This window comes from Hemiscyllium ocellatum, chromosome 23 (genome assembly GCF_020745735.1).
Source record: "Hemiscyllium ocellatum isolate sHemOce1 chromosome 23, sHemOce1.pat.X.cur, whole genome shotgun sequence".
NCBI lineage: Eukaryota > Metazoa > Chordata > Chondrichthyes > Orectolobiformes > Hemiscylliidae > Hemiscyllium > Hemiscyllium ocellatum.
Window position 1 is genome coordinate 24,079,905 of NC_083423.1, and position 18,297 is coordinate 24,098,201.

Genomic DNA, 18,297 nt, shown 5'->3' on the forward strand with positions numbered 1-18,297 from the left:
TTTGAGGAAGTAACAAAGAGAGTTGATGAGGGCAGAGCGGTAGATGTGATCTATATGGACTTCAGTAAGGCATTTGACAAGGTTCCCTGTGGGAGACTGATTAGCAAGATTAGATCTCATGGAATACAGGGAGAACTATTTGGATACAGAACTGGCTCCAAGGTAGAAGACAGGCGCTGGTGGTGATGGGTTGTTTTTCAGACTGGAGGCCTGTGACCAATGGAGTGCCACAAAGATCGGTGCTGGGTCCACTGCTTCTAGTCATTTACATAAATAATTTGGATGTGAGCGTAAGACGTATAATAAGTTTGCAGATGACACCAAAATTGGAGGTGTAGTGGACAGCGAAGAGGGTTACCTCCGATTACAACGGGATCATGATCAGATGGGCCACTGGGCTGAGGAGTGGCAGATGGAGTTTAATTTAGATAAATGTGAGGTGCTGCATTTTGGGAAAGCAAATCTTAGGGCTTAATGGTAAGGTCCTAGGGAGTGTTGCTGAACAAAGAGACCTTAGAGTGCAGGTTCATAGCTCCTGGAAAGTGGAGTCGCAGATAGATAGAATAGTGAAGAAGGCATTTGATACGCTTCCCTTTATTGGTCAGAGTATTGAGTACGAGTTGGGAGATCATGTAACCGAATAATCAATTACCTGAACGAAATAGTGCTCGCCCATCTTGTTTGGATAATCGAGCTTCCTCTATTTCAGACAGCTATGCAACTGAAAGTTGGATGAGATAGGTTTGAGTTTTGGTTTGAAGCACTTTGCTGGGGAAGTGCTGAGTTAATGAGATGGCTGGGTGTGAGTGTTTGTGGCATGATTGAAGTTGGGGGTCTGGGGCAGGTCCCAGAGAACCAGAATACAGAACCTAGAATTGCACAAAACTGGAGATACAAGTACAGTGAGAAATGACTAATATTTCACAAAAGAATAAAGATATACATTCATACATTACTTTTCATGACCGTCGCTTCCCGAATGGCTTTACAACCAATGAAGTAATTTTGTAAATTTACTACTGTGATATTACAAACTCAGCAATGTCCCAAAAATAGCAGTGGGATATATGAGCAGGTATTTGTGATGTTGGATGAGTGATAAATGCTGACCATGTCTAAAGAGTGAACTATCTAGCTCCTCTTGAATAGTGTCATGAGATTGTTTACAATTCCCTGAGTAGGAAAATGGGGCATAGGTTTATTGTCTAATATGAAAGAGAATATCTCTAACACTGAAATGCTGCCTCAGTCCTGCAATGGAATGGCATTCTCGATTATCAAAGGTCTCAGATTTAAAGTGATTGGAAACAGATCAAGAGGAAATATGGAAAGCATTTCCAAGTAGGAGGTACTTGAGATCTGGGCTGGAGAGTGCTGTGCAAGCAAATTCACCAGGGGCTTTCAAGGGGCAAGGCAAGAAACTCAACCTTGTTGGGTGGTTCTTTCAGAGAGCAAGCATGGGTACGATGATTGAATGGTCACCTCCTATGTTGTATCCATTAATTATATGCTGAAGTTCTGGAGTTGATCCATGATCTTTTGATACTAGACAATAGAAATTCAGTGAACCACAGCTGACACTGACATTGCATCAACAAAATTTATTTTTTGAGTAGTAGCTTGATAACTATCCTGGCCTTTGAGAATATAATGATCCAGTGTTAGTTGTTGTGTTGGTGTCGGTTCTCAGAGTAATCTGCTTTATCTCAAGAGAGCAAGCAGCCCTTAAGGCAGAGCTGTTGGTCTTCTGGATATTGATGATGTGGGGGAATAGTAATGATTGGGTTAGAGTGAGCTGAGCATTGTGTGACAGGCTTATTTCTATATGAGTTATAGGGAATCACTTTTTAGTTTTCCTCTTCTGATGTGGTAACAATGGCATAAACATTTGCTGAGGAATTTTGTTACCCAAAGTACCAAGTGGATGATATATTTTTCTTCTCACCCGTATTGCAGATGCCACACTCCACATTTGCTAAAGCCATGACATTTTGCACAGGGTATGGTCCTTGACAACTTTCTAAGAAATATGCTGAAGAGCTGGTACTGTACAGCTAACCACATCGCTAATCAGGCTGCCCCATACAGATACAATACTGACATCTACATGATGGCACATTGGGTAGGTCCTGTCCACAAGAAATAAGATGAATTCAGCCAAGGCAGTTACTGTTCCACCTGCCTACTCATGAACAGCAAGGTTCATGGAGGACCTTTTGACAGTGCTTTCAAACACATGCTCAGCAATAACCTGCTCACTGATACTTAGTTTGACTTTGCGCAGAATTACTTTATTCTTGACCTCAAACAAGGCCAAAAGTGCAGGACATGTGAAGTGCGAGTGAGTGGCATTAATATCGCACCAACATTTGAACGTATGGCATCAAGAAACCCTGCCAAAACTGAAGGCATTGAGAATTGTGAGAAGGTTCTTCACTGTTTGGAGTCATACCTACCGCGGAAGCAGATCGTTGTGGATGTTGGAGGCCAGCCACCTCAGCCCCAGGTCATCACTGTAGGAATTCCTCGGACTAGATATTTTCTGAATAACCTATTCAGAAATGTTATAACACACGTCTGGACTAGGCAGGACTTGAACATGGGCCTCCTGGACCAAGAATAGGGACACTACCACTGCATCACACACCTCAGAACTCCTTATTTCTGTGCAACACCATTCACGATTGTTACAACAAAATCTGGACAACCTGCAGGCTTTGACAACAAACGTACAAAATGCTAGAGTAACTCAGCAGATCTGGCAATGTCTGTGTAGAGGAAAACAATTAATGATTTGAATCTGGTTAGGACTATTGAGTTCTAAAGAAGTTCACTGACTCCTTCCAAAGCAGTGACTCATTCCAAAGAGGTAGCTCTTTTTTAAGCTGGTTAGGATCATGTAAATACTTTCATTGCAATAATGTGAATCATAATGATTTGATCTTTATCCTTTCTCTATTATTGATATAGAACTTCTTTTCTTGATATAGAACTTCTATCTGTAATAGCATTTTTTTGAGCAGGGGATGGTGAGAAAGAATGTCTCTATTCAGTTACAGCATAAGTTGGTTACTGTTGTAGTCCAAGATGAACATTACACATGTCTTGCATGGAAATTGTTGCTCGATACAATTCATAATTGTTCTGAGACATCTCCCGCACACACTCAATAACAGGGTAGAGCAGGTGGGACTTGAAACTGGACCTCCTGCTCCAGAGGTATGGTCATAACCAGTGCACCACAAGTGGACCCCCTGCTAAGCAGCTTTATTATTGCACAATATTAATAAGTGTCCAGAAATCCTGCATTGATTCAGCTCATTGAATACCTGGTTGTTAGTGACTACAGTCCTAGCACTGAGGTTGTTGGTCCCCTGTAAATAAACTTTGCTTTGAAACACAGCTTTTTACTTGATTGGCTGCAAGGTGGACTCAAGTGCATTCCTTAAGGGATTTCCCATACCCCTTATCTTGTAATATAACCAGAGCTGGATTCAGAAATTGAAAGAATTGTTAGTCGTTAAGTTTGAGTTGGGTGAGATAGCAGAGGCAGCAATTCTTCTTCAAAAGTATTTTCTATTAAGATAATCTATTAGAAGTGCCTGTTCATCACAGCAGTGTTCATTTGTCAGCAGGAATTCGGAGACACTTTCCATATCAGAGACTGTGTTGTGAACTGTAGCAATATGATTTCAGGTCCAAAACACTAGATTTCAGGGAACTGTGGGGAAAGATTTCTTCGACAAGTTAGAGAGCGGTGTCCCTGGATTGGTGATCAGGTTTACTGGATAGCTGGCAGGCTCGGCATAACTTTTTGCAATCTTACCCAAAATTGACATCATTACAGAAGTTGAGCAAATGAAGCCAGAAACCAGCACTCCACAGAGTACGGAGTAGGGCTAAAACTGATTTTGAAAACTAGCCATGAAATTACTTAAGGATCAAAGAAAACAGCCTGTAGATTGTCCTTTCTTGATATCTGATGAAGGGTTACTGCGTGAAAGTTTATGGGAGTGGGTCAGATACATGCAGCAATCTAGAATGTTAGAAAATACTCGACTAGGTGAGATTGCTTTTCCAGCACCAGTCTCTTTGACTCTGATCTCCAGCATCTGCAGTCCTCAGTTTCTCCCTTTTTCTATCATTCAAGATACAGCTGGTATTATAGGTTTGGCAGTGATGAGGAGTTAAGTCAATTCTTTGAGAGTTGCATACAATATCTTCCCAACAAAAAACGTCATTGACCTATATTCCTTGATATGGAATTAGAATCCCTACATTGTGGAAACAGGCCCTTTGTCCCAACAAGTCCACAACAAACCTGTCCAAAGAGTAACCCACCTAGACCCATTCCCTTACCAAATATTTACTTTTGACTCATGTACCTAATGCACCTAACCTATACATCACTGCACACTATGGGCAATTTAGCATGACTAGTTCACTAACCTGCACACCTTTGGACTGTGGGAGGAAATCTGAGTCCCTGGAGGAAACCCACACAGACATGGGGATAATGTGCAAGCTCCACACAGACAGTTGCCTGAGGCTGGAATCGAACTTGTGTCCCTGGTGCTGTGAGGCAGCAGTACTAACCACTGAGCCACCATGCCACTGTATATTGCTGTGAGTGGTGAATTAGTTCACAGCTGAAGGGCCTGTGGTTATGTGTGAATGTATGCTGGAAGAGCAGTGTGGTATAGTTTCCTCAGCCTCAAGGACAAATGTCAGTCTGCTGAGCAGAAATATCTTGTTGCAGTGGACTCTGGGTTAAGTACCTCCTGTTGCATCCAGTTATACAGTCATTCCCTGACCCTTGGTGTTTCTCCTCTTGGTGCTGGCTATTGCAGACTGGTACTTGTTGTTTCTGAAAAGAAAGCACATTTAATCCACATTCAATGAGTTGCTTTATTTGTGTCTGTCTCAAGCTTTGATTTTTTTTTGTCTCTCCTAACTTAGTGCCTTTGTCTTGTCTCGAGCTTAAATTCTGTGAGCTGCAATAGCAATAAGAAATGCAGATACTGAGGGCTAGACAGAGGTTAGGACGCTGTAATTCAGATCAGAGATTTGTAGGAATGCAAGCGGAATGTTCAGAATTTGAACAGATTGTTTGAACCAGTTGTTTTTAACTGAGACCAGAATTAGTTTGTGCTTATTGATGCCTACTTCTACAATTTTCCTCCACTCCAGTTTGAGCTACATGAGAATAGAATCGCTGTCAAGACTTCTGTGATATCAAGTGCAGACTTTTTATCGAAAAGAAAAAATGCTTAAATCACAGCAGGCCACGCAGCATCCATGGAGAGAGAGAGAGCAAGCTAATGTTTTGAGTTGAGATGAGTCTTTGTTAGAGTGGATGTGAAGTGTGGAGTGGACAGCATTTATGCAACAGTAGAGCGGTGGAGATAAGGTGCTGATAGTGCAGATTAATATACAGAAATGTGAGAATGGCAGAATAGTGATGTGTCTGGGCAGACAGTTCCACTCGAGTGGGGGGAGGGGAGGGAGGAAATGGTGACAGAATGTAACAAGTAAAGTTAGAAGAAAGGGAAGGAGTGGGAGTGGGTTCACATTCTAAAGATGTTGAATTCTGTATTAAGTCTAGAAGGTTGTAAAGTGCCTAGTCTGAAAATGAGATTTTACAGAGTTATGGAGATGTACAGCATGGAAGCAGACCCTTTGGTCCAATTCATCCATGCTGCCCAAATATCCCAACCGAATCTAGTCCCGTTAGCCAGCACTTGGCCTATAGCCCTCTTAACCCTGTCTATTCATATACCTATCCAGATACCTTTTAAATATTGTAATTGTATCAGCCTCCAGCACTCCTGGCAGCTTATTCTATACACTCAGTACCCTCTGTGTGGAAAAAGTTGCTCCTTAGGACACGTTTAAATCTTTTTCCTTGCATGTTAAACCTATGCCCACTAGTTTTGGGCTCCCCCACCCCAGGGAAAACATCTTGTCTATTTACCCTATGCATGCCCTTCATCTTGATTTTATAAATCTCTAGAAGGTGGCACCAGTCTATTCAGCCTCTCCCAAAAGCTTAAACCCTCCAACCCTGGCAACATTCTTGTAAATCTTTTCTGAACCCTTTGAAGTTTCACAACATCCTTCCTACAGCAAGGAGACCAGAATTGCATGCAGTACACCAACAGCAGCCTGACAAATGTCCTGTATAGCTGCAATATGACCTAACTCCTATACCAAGCACTGACCAATAAAGGCAAGCATACCAAATTCCTCCTTCACTATCCTATCTACCTATGATTGCACTTATGCCAAGATTTTTCCTCCTGTTTGCACTGTGATTCGCTCGAACAGTGCAGTGTGCCGAGGACAAACAAGTGGGCATGCTACCAGGATGCTGTTAAAGTGGCTGGCTATGGGAAAGTTGGGTTCTTGCTTGTGTACAGACTGGGGCTCTTTTGCAAAGTGGTCTCCCGGTGTCTGTTTGGTTTCAGCATGTGTAGTATGCCTCATTAGGTGTAGCGAATGCAGTACACCAGTTTGGAGCTGGTGAAATGCTGCTTCATTTGAAAAAACTGTTGTGCCCTTGGATGATGAGCAGGGAGGAGGTGAAAGGGCAGGTGTAGCACCTTCTGCACTTACATGGGAAAGTGCTGCGGGAAGGAGGGCTTTTGGTGTTGGTGGTCGAGGAATGGACTAGTGTCCTGGAGGAAAAGGTCTCTGCGAAGTGTAGACTGGGGAATGAGGCAAGGTGGTGGCTGGAGTTGTCTGAAATGGCAGAGGATGATCCTTTGAATGCGGAGGCTCGTGGGACGAAAGATGAGGACAAAGGGGACCCAATCACACTGTTGAGAGTGATGGGAAGGACCAAGGTCAGAAGCATGGATGATAGGTCGGATGCAGTTGAAGGCACTGTCAAGCACAGTGTGTGGGAAACCACAGTTATGGAAGAAGGAAGCCATATCAGCAGTGCTGTTTTGAAAGGTGGTATCATCCAAACAGATACAAGGTGGGCGAAGGAACTTGGAGAATGGGATGGAATCCTTGCAGGATGTGGGTTATGAAGAGCTGTAGTGCAGAGAGCTATGGGGGTCAATGGCTTTGTTGTGGATGACAGTGGATAATTTATTCCTCAAAATGGAGATGAAGAGGTCAAGGAAAGAAAGGGAAGTATCGGAGATGGACCATGTGAATGTTATAGAGGGGTGGAAATTGGAGGCAAAACAAACAATGTTTTCAAGGTCCAGGCGGGAACATGAAGTGCCTCGAAAACATTTGTTGATGTACCGATCAAAGAGTTATGGGAGGGGGCTTGTGTAGGATTGGAATAAAGATTGTTCCACATATCCCATAAAGAGGCGGGCATAACTGGGGCCCATGCGGGTGCACATAGCTCCTTCTTTGACTTAGTTGAAGTGAGATGAATTAAAGGAGAATTTGTTCAGTGAGAGAACAAGTTCATTCAAGTGGAGGAGAGTGGTGGTGGATGGGGATTGTTCAGGCCTCTGGTTGAGGAAGAACCCAAGAGCTCTCAGACCATCTTGGTGCGGAATGGAGGTGCAGAGGGACTGAACTTCCAGGGCGAAGAAGAGGCATTTCCAGCCAGGGAACTGGAAATTGTCTATGTAGTGGAGGGCATCAGAGGAATTGTGGAACCAAAAGAGAGAACGCTGGAAAATCTCAGCAGGTCTGGCAGCATCTGTAAGGAGAGAAAAGCGCTGACGTTTCGAGTCTGTCTGACCCTTTGTCAAAGCTTTAAAAAAGGGGAGAAATAGGGAGGTATTTATGAGGCTGAGAGAAGATCAGTCATGGCTCCAGAAGCAAAGGTAGCAATAAAGAGATGGTAATGAGTGCATAGAGATATTATAGGGAGATTAGGAGCTGTGAATGACCCAGGCTGAAGCCAGTGCTGTATGACAAAATATGTGGAGGAAGGGGCAGGGAGGGGTGAAGCAGAGGCAAAATGGAAAACAGGGAAGAAGGGTAGCAAAGGGGGAAGAGGAGAGGAAAAAGGTGATGAGAGAGTGGGGAGCGAGAGAAAGAGAGAGACAATCGAGAAATAAGAGGTACAGAACAGTGGGAAAAAAAATTTAAAAATAAATGAAATAAAATTATCTGAAGTTGTTGAATTCAGTGTTGAGACCGGCAGGCTGTAACGTGCCTAATCGGAAGATGAGATGCTGTTCCTCCAGTTTGCGTTGAGCTTCACTGGAACATTGCAGCAGGCCAAGGACAGACATGTGGGCATGGGAGCAGGCTTGTGTTGAAGTGGCAAGCCACAGGAAGGTCCTGGACCTGATTGCATACAGACCAAAGGTGCTCAGCAAAGCGATCACCCAGTCGACCCAGAGGTAAAGCACCCACCTGCCCCTTTACCTCTTCCATGCCTCACCATCCAAGGCCCTAGACACTCATTTCAGCTTAAGCAGCATTTCACTTGTACCTCTTTCAATTTGGTCTACTGCATTCGTTGCTCCCAATGTGGTCTCCTCTATATCGGAGAGACAAAATGCTGACTGGGTGATCACTTTTGGTTTCAGATTCCAGCATCCGCAGTAATTTTATAGAGGAATTGTGGATATTGGTGGGCAGGGTATGGACAAGGAGAAAGAGCATGGAGTCAAGGTAGGTGGAAATGAGCTCAGTGAGGCAGGAACAGGCTGATATGATGGGCATAGCAACAAACATTTCATTTGTTTTCATGTGGATTGCATTGTCTTGTGCTTAGCTTGTCTAGTGGCATGAAGTTTAAATGGGGTAATTGTGTGCCACACTCCTTTACTGAAGGACATTCATGACCTGGTTGGCTTTTCAGTGCAATCAGAAGGCTTTCTGGTTATTTCTCCACAACCTCTGATATGCCCGTCTCGTGGCATACCCATTGCCAACTAAGGCATTAAATGTTTCTGACTGTAAAGATATCTCTGCTTTTGAACCTGATTCTGTGGATTGTTTACTTCCTTATTTAAACATTTGGTTCCTCGTTTGGGAATTACTCACTTAATCAACGTTAGAAATCTCACAACACCAGGTTTATTTGGACTTACTAGCTTTCAGAGCGCTGCTCCTACATCAGGTTAGTAGTGGGGCAGGATCATAAGATGCAGAATTTATAGCAAAAGATCAGGGTCATGCAATTAAAATGATATATTGAACAAACCTAGATTGCTGTTAAGTTTTTCATCTTTTAGAAAGGGTTACAGATTTCAGTTTATAAGTATGTAAATCCCAGAGCTACTTTTAAGTCACATTCTTGAGATAACTTAAGGTTTAAAAAAAAGTGACATCTCAGCTCAGACCAAGGTGTGAGGTTAGTCTCGGTTTGTTCAATATATTGTTTTAATTGCATGATTCTATGATCTTTTGCTGTAAATTGTGTCTTATGATTCTCCTACTAACCTTATGAAGGAGCAGCACTCTGAAAGCTAGTACTTCCAAATAAATCTGGTGTTGTGATTTTTAACTTTGTCGAGAGTGTGGCGCTGGAAAAGCACAGCAGGTCAGGCAGCTTCTGAGGAGCAGGTGAATTGATGTCTTGGGCATAAGCCCTTCCTGATGCCCAAAACGTTAATTCTCCTGCTCCCCGGATGCTGCCTGACCTGCTGTGCTTTTCCAGAACCACACCCTCGATTCTGATCTCCAGCAGCTGCAGTCCTCACTTTTTCCTGATTTTTAACTTTGTCCACCACAGCACCTCCATATCATCGCTTAACCTAACACTCAGGACTCTAAAATCAAACTAATAAGCCATCTTGTGCTGGGTTCTGAAATAGTTTATTGACAACAGGTTGAAACTTCCCAATCTGTGCTCATGAGCTTTCTGAATTGAGTGACCTTTTCTGTCATAACCACCAAACTGATTATTTTGGAGAGTGGATTGTTTTGGTAGTTTTTCTGAAGTTTTTTTAAGCTACTTTAATCCTTAGTGATCAACTCCTGAATCTGTGTCCCTGTGATGGTAAAATAGAAACTGATAAAGCCTGTTCCCCATTTTGTGTTTTGTTTCTGTGCATATTTCTTCTCATGTTTGCTTTTGGGCAGCAGCTCATCTGCTATGTTGGCACATGTTTTGATTCTTTACTTTCCTCCACCATTATTCCTTTGGCCTTAAACAACTAACTGTTCTGTAATTCAATCACTTCTGTTTCCCAAACTTCGACAGACCTTTCTATGTCCTTTTCCTCCCCATCCACTGCTCAACATTTACTAAATCTCTAACTTTTCCCAGGTCTGCTGTAAGAACATTGACCTGAAAGGTTAACTCTCTTTCTGCAAAGTTACTTCCTAACCTACTGAGTATTTCCAGCATTTCCTGTTCTTATTGTAGCTCAAAGTATAACATTTCTAATGGTTGTGTGGAGCAAACCCAAGGAAAATGTGATGGGCAGGAACAGCACCTGCCTCGAAGAAATTCTGCCAAACTTACCTGAGTAGCAGATGGAATTCATCTCTGTTCTGGCTGCTTCCTGTTGGAACTTTACAGGAAATGTCTGAAATGCCATTGTCTTATTCTTTTAACTTAAATTTGTGTTAGAGCATGGAGAACAGAAATATACTTCAGAATACACTGTTGTGAATGGTGTCTTGCCTTCTAAATGTATCCTTAATTTCTGATGTGGATTAGGAACTCTCACTTGTGAACCTCTGAATGTTCTGACTAGATTGATTTTACAGCCTCTGATTGTGAATTTTGAGTAGGCTTCTGGAAGACGTTCTGATTTGTTCATAATTTGAGTATCATGTCTTGTCAGATGTTATAGGTAAGTAGTTTACTGGTAGGTAATGATGTGCTCTGATGTGTAGGAAGGAGCTCCTTATGATGTTGCTACAAGTCAACCTCTGATGTAGGTGTTCTATTATGACAAGCTAGTCTAAAATGATCTAGCTGATGAGTGTTTCCAGGAGGAAACTACAACTGATCAAAAGCAGGCCATAGTGATTCAAAGATGCAAGGCAAAAACTTAGAGTTGCAAAGTGCCCTAGGATCTGACAGAAGACAACATATTTATAAAAATGGATCCCGCTGAATCTCTCTCTCTGATTCTCTGAATCTCACACGACTCTGGTTTGATGCATGGTACTGTATGCTGTTTAATTTTAATCTGGTTTAGTCTAATGTATCATGGTTTCATTTTAACTTGAAATTTTGATTCTTTCACAGGAAGTGGTGATGGTCAGGGCCGGATTATCCAGCGCTTTCCAGAAAAAGAATGGGAGGACAATCCCTTTCCACAGGGGATTCAATTGGTTAGTTGCAGCAAATACTTACTGTTTTGACTTTATTGTTTAAAATGCCACACATTGTCAATTCTTCCTTGCTTTTTGTCTACCAATTGCCCCCCTCTTATAAAAGCAAGATACTATAAATACTGGAAATTTGAAATAAAATAATGTACTGGAAAGACTGTCCCATTTCTCCTTGTGTTGCCCGGCCAATGTTAGCCGACAATCAGGTGAGAACAAATGAGATCGCCTGCAAATTTCCCTCCCAGCCTGTAACACTGTGCACTTCGATATCTCCCCACAGGCAATAATTCAGATCAGAGGACTGCATACATTGTTTTTACTGCTTTCAATGAAGAAAGTTTTAATAAATGGAGAAGCTTTTCTAATAGACAGTGAATATGTTTTTTTCCTGTTTAGGTCCTTTTCATACACTGTCCAATTTTGAAACCCAAGTGCTCTTTGGACAGGTATCATTGAACGCTTACTAACCAAAGCAAGCTAGATACGTTATACCTCAGGTGGAATTAACTCTGTACAGCAATATTCAAGGAGGTGCTGTAGTTTTCATGTGATAAAAAATTGATGCTCTGTTTTATGCATGCAGGTGATTTTATAGGACTTTGAGAAACCTATGATGTTATTTGAGGTCAGCATAGGCACTGTGTGCTGAATTGCCTCATTTTCTGTCACGTTTCTGAATTTCTTTCCACTGTCTTTAGAACATTATTTCTCAATCAAACCCTCCAATACATTGTCATTTCTGTTTGTGGATCCTTGCAAAATAATCTATTCCAAATGGAGAGGTCTAAAGTACATATTGGGGAAAAATCCAGACAAAAGATGGCAATCCAAACATACTGAAGAGATGGAGATTGAATAATGCAATAAATTTAATTAAACACTATTGTGCAGGTAGTGAAGGTCACAGAATGAAAAGCATTGTGTTATTACAAAAGATTGGTTAGGCTGAAATAGATGTGCTTGTTCCATAATAGGAAGAATATTAAGCAACAGGAACTGTGCATACAAGAATCTTTGGGAACTGATTCTAGTGATGATAAAAGCTCAAAAAGCAGGTACTTTCTTGACTGGATACTCATTTTTAGTTTGGCAAGCTATTACTAACAGGGTGTTGCCAAGATTAATGCTAGGACCTCCTATTTATTGTTCAGTAATGCTAACCATAACCAACATGTGGTTGACTAGATTGCTGCGATCATCTTCCTTTTTCTGACTCTCTACAGGGCTTACTTAGTGTAATGTAATTGAACAAGAAGCTTTTATCTTAAATAATGTGCAGTTCATTGTGTGATAGTAGTCAGGTACAAGTTAGATTAGTAAGGTTTGTATTGTTACAAAGATTATTGGGTGATGTAGTGTAACATCCGGGCTCCTTGAGATCCTAGGCTGTTATGACTTTAACCACTTAAGTCCTTATTATCAGATTTGTTGGAGCTGAATGTAGTCTCCAGCATCAATCCTTTAAAAACTATCACCTATGGAACTCAATTGTTGATGGCTTAGACACAAACATACAAGTTAGAAGCAAGAGTGGGCTGATTGGCCCTTTGAGCTGGTTCTGCCGTTGCTGAAGACCATTGCTGATCTAATTTGCCTTTCATGCAAAAGGTGAAGAAAGCAGGAAGTGAGGTGAACTGAGAGAATCCCAGAGAAAGGCATTTTTTAAACTTGTGAACGAGAGCAAGAATACAAAACTATTGTGAAATGGTCCCTGTCATCAATCATGCCACTAACCTGGTACCAGTGACTGCCTTAAGGCCACATTGTTGTCTACTGCTTCCAACCAGTCAGGAAAGATGATTTATGAGAGGCCCAGGAGTTGAAATAATTGTATTATCTTTATATTATTAAGGTAGAGCAGCAAGTTGCCAGTACAAATGATTTATTTGACTTTAGAAATAATTGTTGGAATGTATCCCCTACAGTTGAGACTAATTAATCTTCCTTTACTACTTAACTGTATATCTGTACAGACTAGTCATTGCATACTGTGACGTATTTCTCTATGTTCAAAGCTCCTTGTGATTCAAATGGAGCATGTAGTTGTCAAGCTGTTGATGCTGACAGTTGGCTGTTGTTAAAGAAAACTATGATAGAATAATGGGTCAATAGCTATCACATAATTAACTCTTTTAATTACTTCAGATTTCTTTCAGTATGGAACAGTGGCTATCTTTAAGGTAGTGGGACAAGTATTAATACCCACAGTCAAAAATGAGACTTGGAATAAAAGTTTAGTTGAATATATACAGATCATAATATTAATACCTTGTTTCATTTGCAAGTATGAGTTAACAACTTTGGCTGTTGACTATTCTTGTTGGCTAACTTTTTATTGTAGCCTGCTGTAAATACAGTGAAAGGTGGCTTGGTGGCTCAGTGGTAGCACTGTAGCCTCACAGCGCCAGGGACCTGAGTTTGATTTCAGCCTTGGGTGACTGTGTGTGTGGATTTTGCATGTTCTTCCTGTGTCTGCATGTATTTTCCAGAGTGCTCTGGTTCCCACAATCTAGTTTAGGTGGATTGGCCATGCTAAGTTGCCAGCTGTGTCCAGCGATATGCAGCATAGGTGCATTAGCCATAGCAATATGCTGGGTTACGACGATAGGATGGGGAACTGGGGCTGGTTCTTGGTCTTGGTTTGAGTGGGATGCTCTTCTGACAGTCAGTGCAGGCCCAATGGGCTGAATGGCCTATTTCCATATTGTTGGAATTCATCATTCCATGATTCTCACGCCCCTGATTGTAGAAAGGAAAAGCTTATGGTGTAGGTGGTAACATATCAGCATGGATGGAAGTTGGCTGGCTAACGTGAAGCTGATAGTAGGAATAAGTGAGTCTTTTCAGGCTGGCAGGATGTCATCTGTGGTGTACTGCAGGGGTTGGTGCTGGGGCCTCAACTCTTTACAGTTTATATATATATACTTTAGATGAAGGGATCAAAGATATAGTAGCTGTATATGCTGATAGTGCAAAGATAGGTAGGAAAGTCAGTTGTGAAGAGGACATAAGGAGCCTACAATGTGACATAGGTTAACTGACTGGTCAAAAATTTGGCAAAAGGAATACAAAAACTATGAAATTGTCCAATTTGACAGAATAAAAAATGCATGTTATCCAAATGGTGAGGGGTTGCAGTGCTCCAGGGTGGAGAGAATTCTGGGTGTACCAGTGCATGAATCTCTCCAGTTTAGTATGCACATACACAAAGTAATCAGAAGCCTAATAGAATGTTGTGGTTTATTGTGAGGTGAATTGAAAAAGAAATATGGAGGTTATGCTTCAGTTTGATTAGATTAGATTCCCTACAGTGTGGAAACAGGCCCTTTGGCCCAACAAGTCCACACCGACCTTCTGAAGAGCAACCCACCCACACGCATTCCCCTACCCCGTATTTACCCCTAACACAATGGGCAATTTAGCATGGCTAAATCATCTAACCTGCATTTCTTTGGACTGTGGAGGAAAGCAAAGCACCCAGAGGAAACCCACGCAGACACGGGGCAAATGTGCAAGCTCCACACAGACAGTTACCCGAGGCAGGAATTGAACCCAGGTCCCTGGCATTGTGAGGCAACAGTGCTAACCACTGAGCCACCGTGCTGCCCAGTTGTATAGGGCATTAGTGGTGCATTTGTAAGTATTGGTCACTAGTGAGAGTGGGTCATGTATCTTGGTGGCTAGTTTTCTGCCTGTTATCCAGTGTAGTGTTTGTTACAGTTCATGCAAGGTATTTTGTAAATATCATTAGTTTTGCTTGTTGTCTGTATAGGGTCTTTCAAGTTCATTAGCTGCTGTTTTAGTGCATTGGTGGGTTGTAGGCTACCATGAGAGGTCTGAGAAGTCTGGCAGTCATTTCCATACGCCTTTGATATAGGGAGAGTGGCTGGGTTTCTGGACGCGTTTTGTCTGCTTGGGTTTGTTGCCGAGAAATCAATCAGAGGACTGTGTTCATTGGATGCCCATTCTTTTTGAATACACTGCATAAGTAATTTTCCTCTGCTCTTCATAGTTCCTCTGTGCCTCAGTGTGTGGTGGCTTGTTAAAATAATGTTCCGATGCAGCTTCCTTACCTAGTATGGTGATGAAATGTCTGAAAATGAACCTTCCAGCTCAGCGAGCAAACCTACATCCAAAGCCTCAACCTGAGCTACAAATTTGATCAAAACTTGCAAACACCTTATGGGTGCAATATGCAAAAACTGTCCCGAAAATGGAAAACCAATGCCACCTGACAGAGCGCCACCCACGAACAGCTGTACTTCCTGCACAAATGCCTCAGGAAAAATGTACTACCTAAATGTCTTAAACACAAACCTCCTCTTAACACCCCACTAGCCAAAAGAATAGTAGAGCAAAATGGCCACAGACTGCTTAAGGAAATGATTAATGATGGCCTCAACAGACTTCATAAATATAACCGGGAAATTTTGCGCAAAAAATCTTTACTCACTAATAAAATAGACTATGAATGGACAGACACAGTACAACAAGCCATATCTAGTAGATAGCGACAAACACCGAAACTGAAAAAAACGAGACAAACTTACACAAAATAATAACACAGAAGCGTGGATTTTAAAAAAAGCTTATCTAACTGACCCTTAACAAACACTGAAAAAGCCGTCTTAGTTGGAGGAATACGTTACAACTTCCAGGATGCGGACAAGAAAGATTTCTTAGCAGCATTAGAAACAACCAACTCTCAGAAGAAACCCAGCAAACCATCAGAAAGGCAGTTGCACCAACGTTAAGCAGAAAAAAGGAAGGAAACCCACGCAATATACAAGAAAGGAAAGCAGTAGAAAGACTAAAAAAGAAAAAAAAATTGTTATTCTACCTGCAGACAACGGATGCTTGACAGTCATTTTAAATCAAAGAGACTACATTGAGAAAGCGAACGCATTAGATTAGATTAGATTACTTACAGTGTGGAAACAGGCCCTTCGGCCCAACAACTCCACACCGACCCGCCAAAGCACGACCTACCCATTCCCCTACATTTACCCCTTTACCTAACACTATGGGCAATATAGCATGGCCAATTCACCTGACCTGCACATCTTTGGACTGTGGGAGGAAACCAGAGCACCCAGAGGAAACCCACGCAGACACGGGGAGAATGTGGAAACTCCACACAGTCAGCTGCCTGAGTCAGGAATTGAACCCAGGCCTCTGGCACTGTGAGGCAGCAGTGCTAACCACTGTGCCACCGTGCCGCCCACTACTGGCAGATAGCAACACTTACCAACAAGCGGCGATCCGACTCCACAACTAGAGAACTGAATCACAGCCCTACGCAAAAAAATTTCAGAAATCTGGAGAAATAAATAAGACCAACTTCTAGAAAATGAAACTAGACAGATCCAACACACCACACTTCTGCCGATTAGTCAAAATTCACAAACCAGGAGCCCCCCTCAGACCCATGGTCTTGCTACCTGGAACACCAGCTTACAGATTGACTGAGGAGCTACACCAAAGACTAAAACACTTAGAAGATTCGTGCCACTCCATCCACTCCACCGAAGAAATCCTTAAGACCGTCAAAGATACCAAGATAGAAGAGGATGAAATAATGGTCTCCTTTGACGTGACAGCCCTGTTCACATCCATCAACATCAACCTGACCAAGGAAACATTGACTAAACTATTAGAAGAACCAAAGACACATACACCAACTTGACCAGCAAGGATAATATCATCAAGCTAGTGGACCTATGCCTTACCACCCACTTCACCTTCAGTAACAAAACCTACAGACAAACCAGCAAAACATCCATGGGATTTCTGAGATCAAGGTTTTTAGCAGAGGCAGTAATGCAGCGACTCAAACAGCTCTGCCAACCATCCAACCCAAACTTTGGGTCCACTACATGGATGACACCTTTGTCATTACTAAATGAAACAAATTATAAGAAACCTTCAAGACCATCAATAATACCCTTATTGGTATAAAATTCATTAACGAGGAGGAAAACAACAAACTGCCATTCCTAGATACCGCAGTAGAGCAAACAGCCAATGGGGTACTTCAAACCAGCATCTACAGGAAAACAACACATACAGACCAATTACTAAGCTACAGAAGCAATCATCCCAACATCCACAAACAAAGCTGCATCAGAACATTTTCAACGTGCCACCAAGGTGGGTACCCGATGAACACAGTCTGCCGACTTCTCAGCAACAAGCCAAAGCAAGTAGACAAAACACGTCCAGAAACCCTAGCCACTCTCCCTACATCAAATACAGCTCAGAAATGACAGCCAGACTACTCAGACCTCTTGGTGTCATGATAGCCCTCAAACCCACTAACACACTAAAACAGCAGCTAATGAACTTGGAAGACCCTATACAGACAACAAGCAAAACTAATGTCTTTTACAAAATACTTGCAAGAACTGTAACAAACACTACATTGGACAAACAGGCAGAAAACCAGCCACCAAGATACATGAACATCACCTAGCCACAAAAAGACATGACCCACACTCTCTAGTATTTTTACGTACGGATAAGGAAAGACACCACTTCAGCTGGGACAACACACACATCCTACGACACACCAAACAGAGACACGTGAGTATCCCTAGAAGTATGGCATTCTAAATAGAACTCTATCAACAAACACAATGACTTGGTTCCCATTTACCACCCCTGAGAAAAAGAACCGGAAATGATGTCACCACCGGAAATGACATCACAACCCAAGGAAACTCAAACACAAATAGAAAGCAGACTATACCTCCAGTGCTTCCTCCAGAGGCTCTCTGATGATGTACCTTAGTATGGTGATGAAACGTCTGAAAACGAACCTTCTAGCTCAGCAAGCAAACTTGCATCCAGAGTTTGACTAATACTTGAAATGCATGGGTTTCCTTGTGAGGAAAGCCTAGACTGGTGGGCCTGTATCCTCTGAAGTTTAGAACTATCTAAAATCCTGAGGGGGCTTGAGTGGGCGGATGTTAAAAGGATGCTTCCAGTTATGGGAGAATCTAGTACTAGGGGAAATAGTTTAAAGATATGGGGGCGCCAATTTAAAACAAATGAGGGAGCACTTTTTTTCTGAACAAT

The 18,297-nt window shown here is 42.1% G+C and overlaps 1 protein-coding gene across 5 annotated transcripts in view; it reads left to right on the forward strand.

Moving 5' to 3' along the window:
- Nucleotides 1-18,297, forward strand: part of sbf1 (SET binding factor 1) — a 168,578-nt gene that overhangs the window by 60,823 nt on the left and 89,458 nt on the right. For all 5 annotated transcript variants that reach the window (XM_060842780.1, XM_060842781.1, XM_060842782.1 and 2 more), the window contains exon 2: nucleotides 11,135-11,220. In XM_060842780.1, the coding sequence (XP_060698763.1) occupies nucleotides 11,135-11,220 (86 nt within the window). The remainder of the gene's footprint in view (nucleotides 1-11,134; nucleotides 11,221-18,297) is intronic.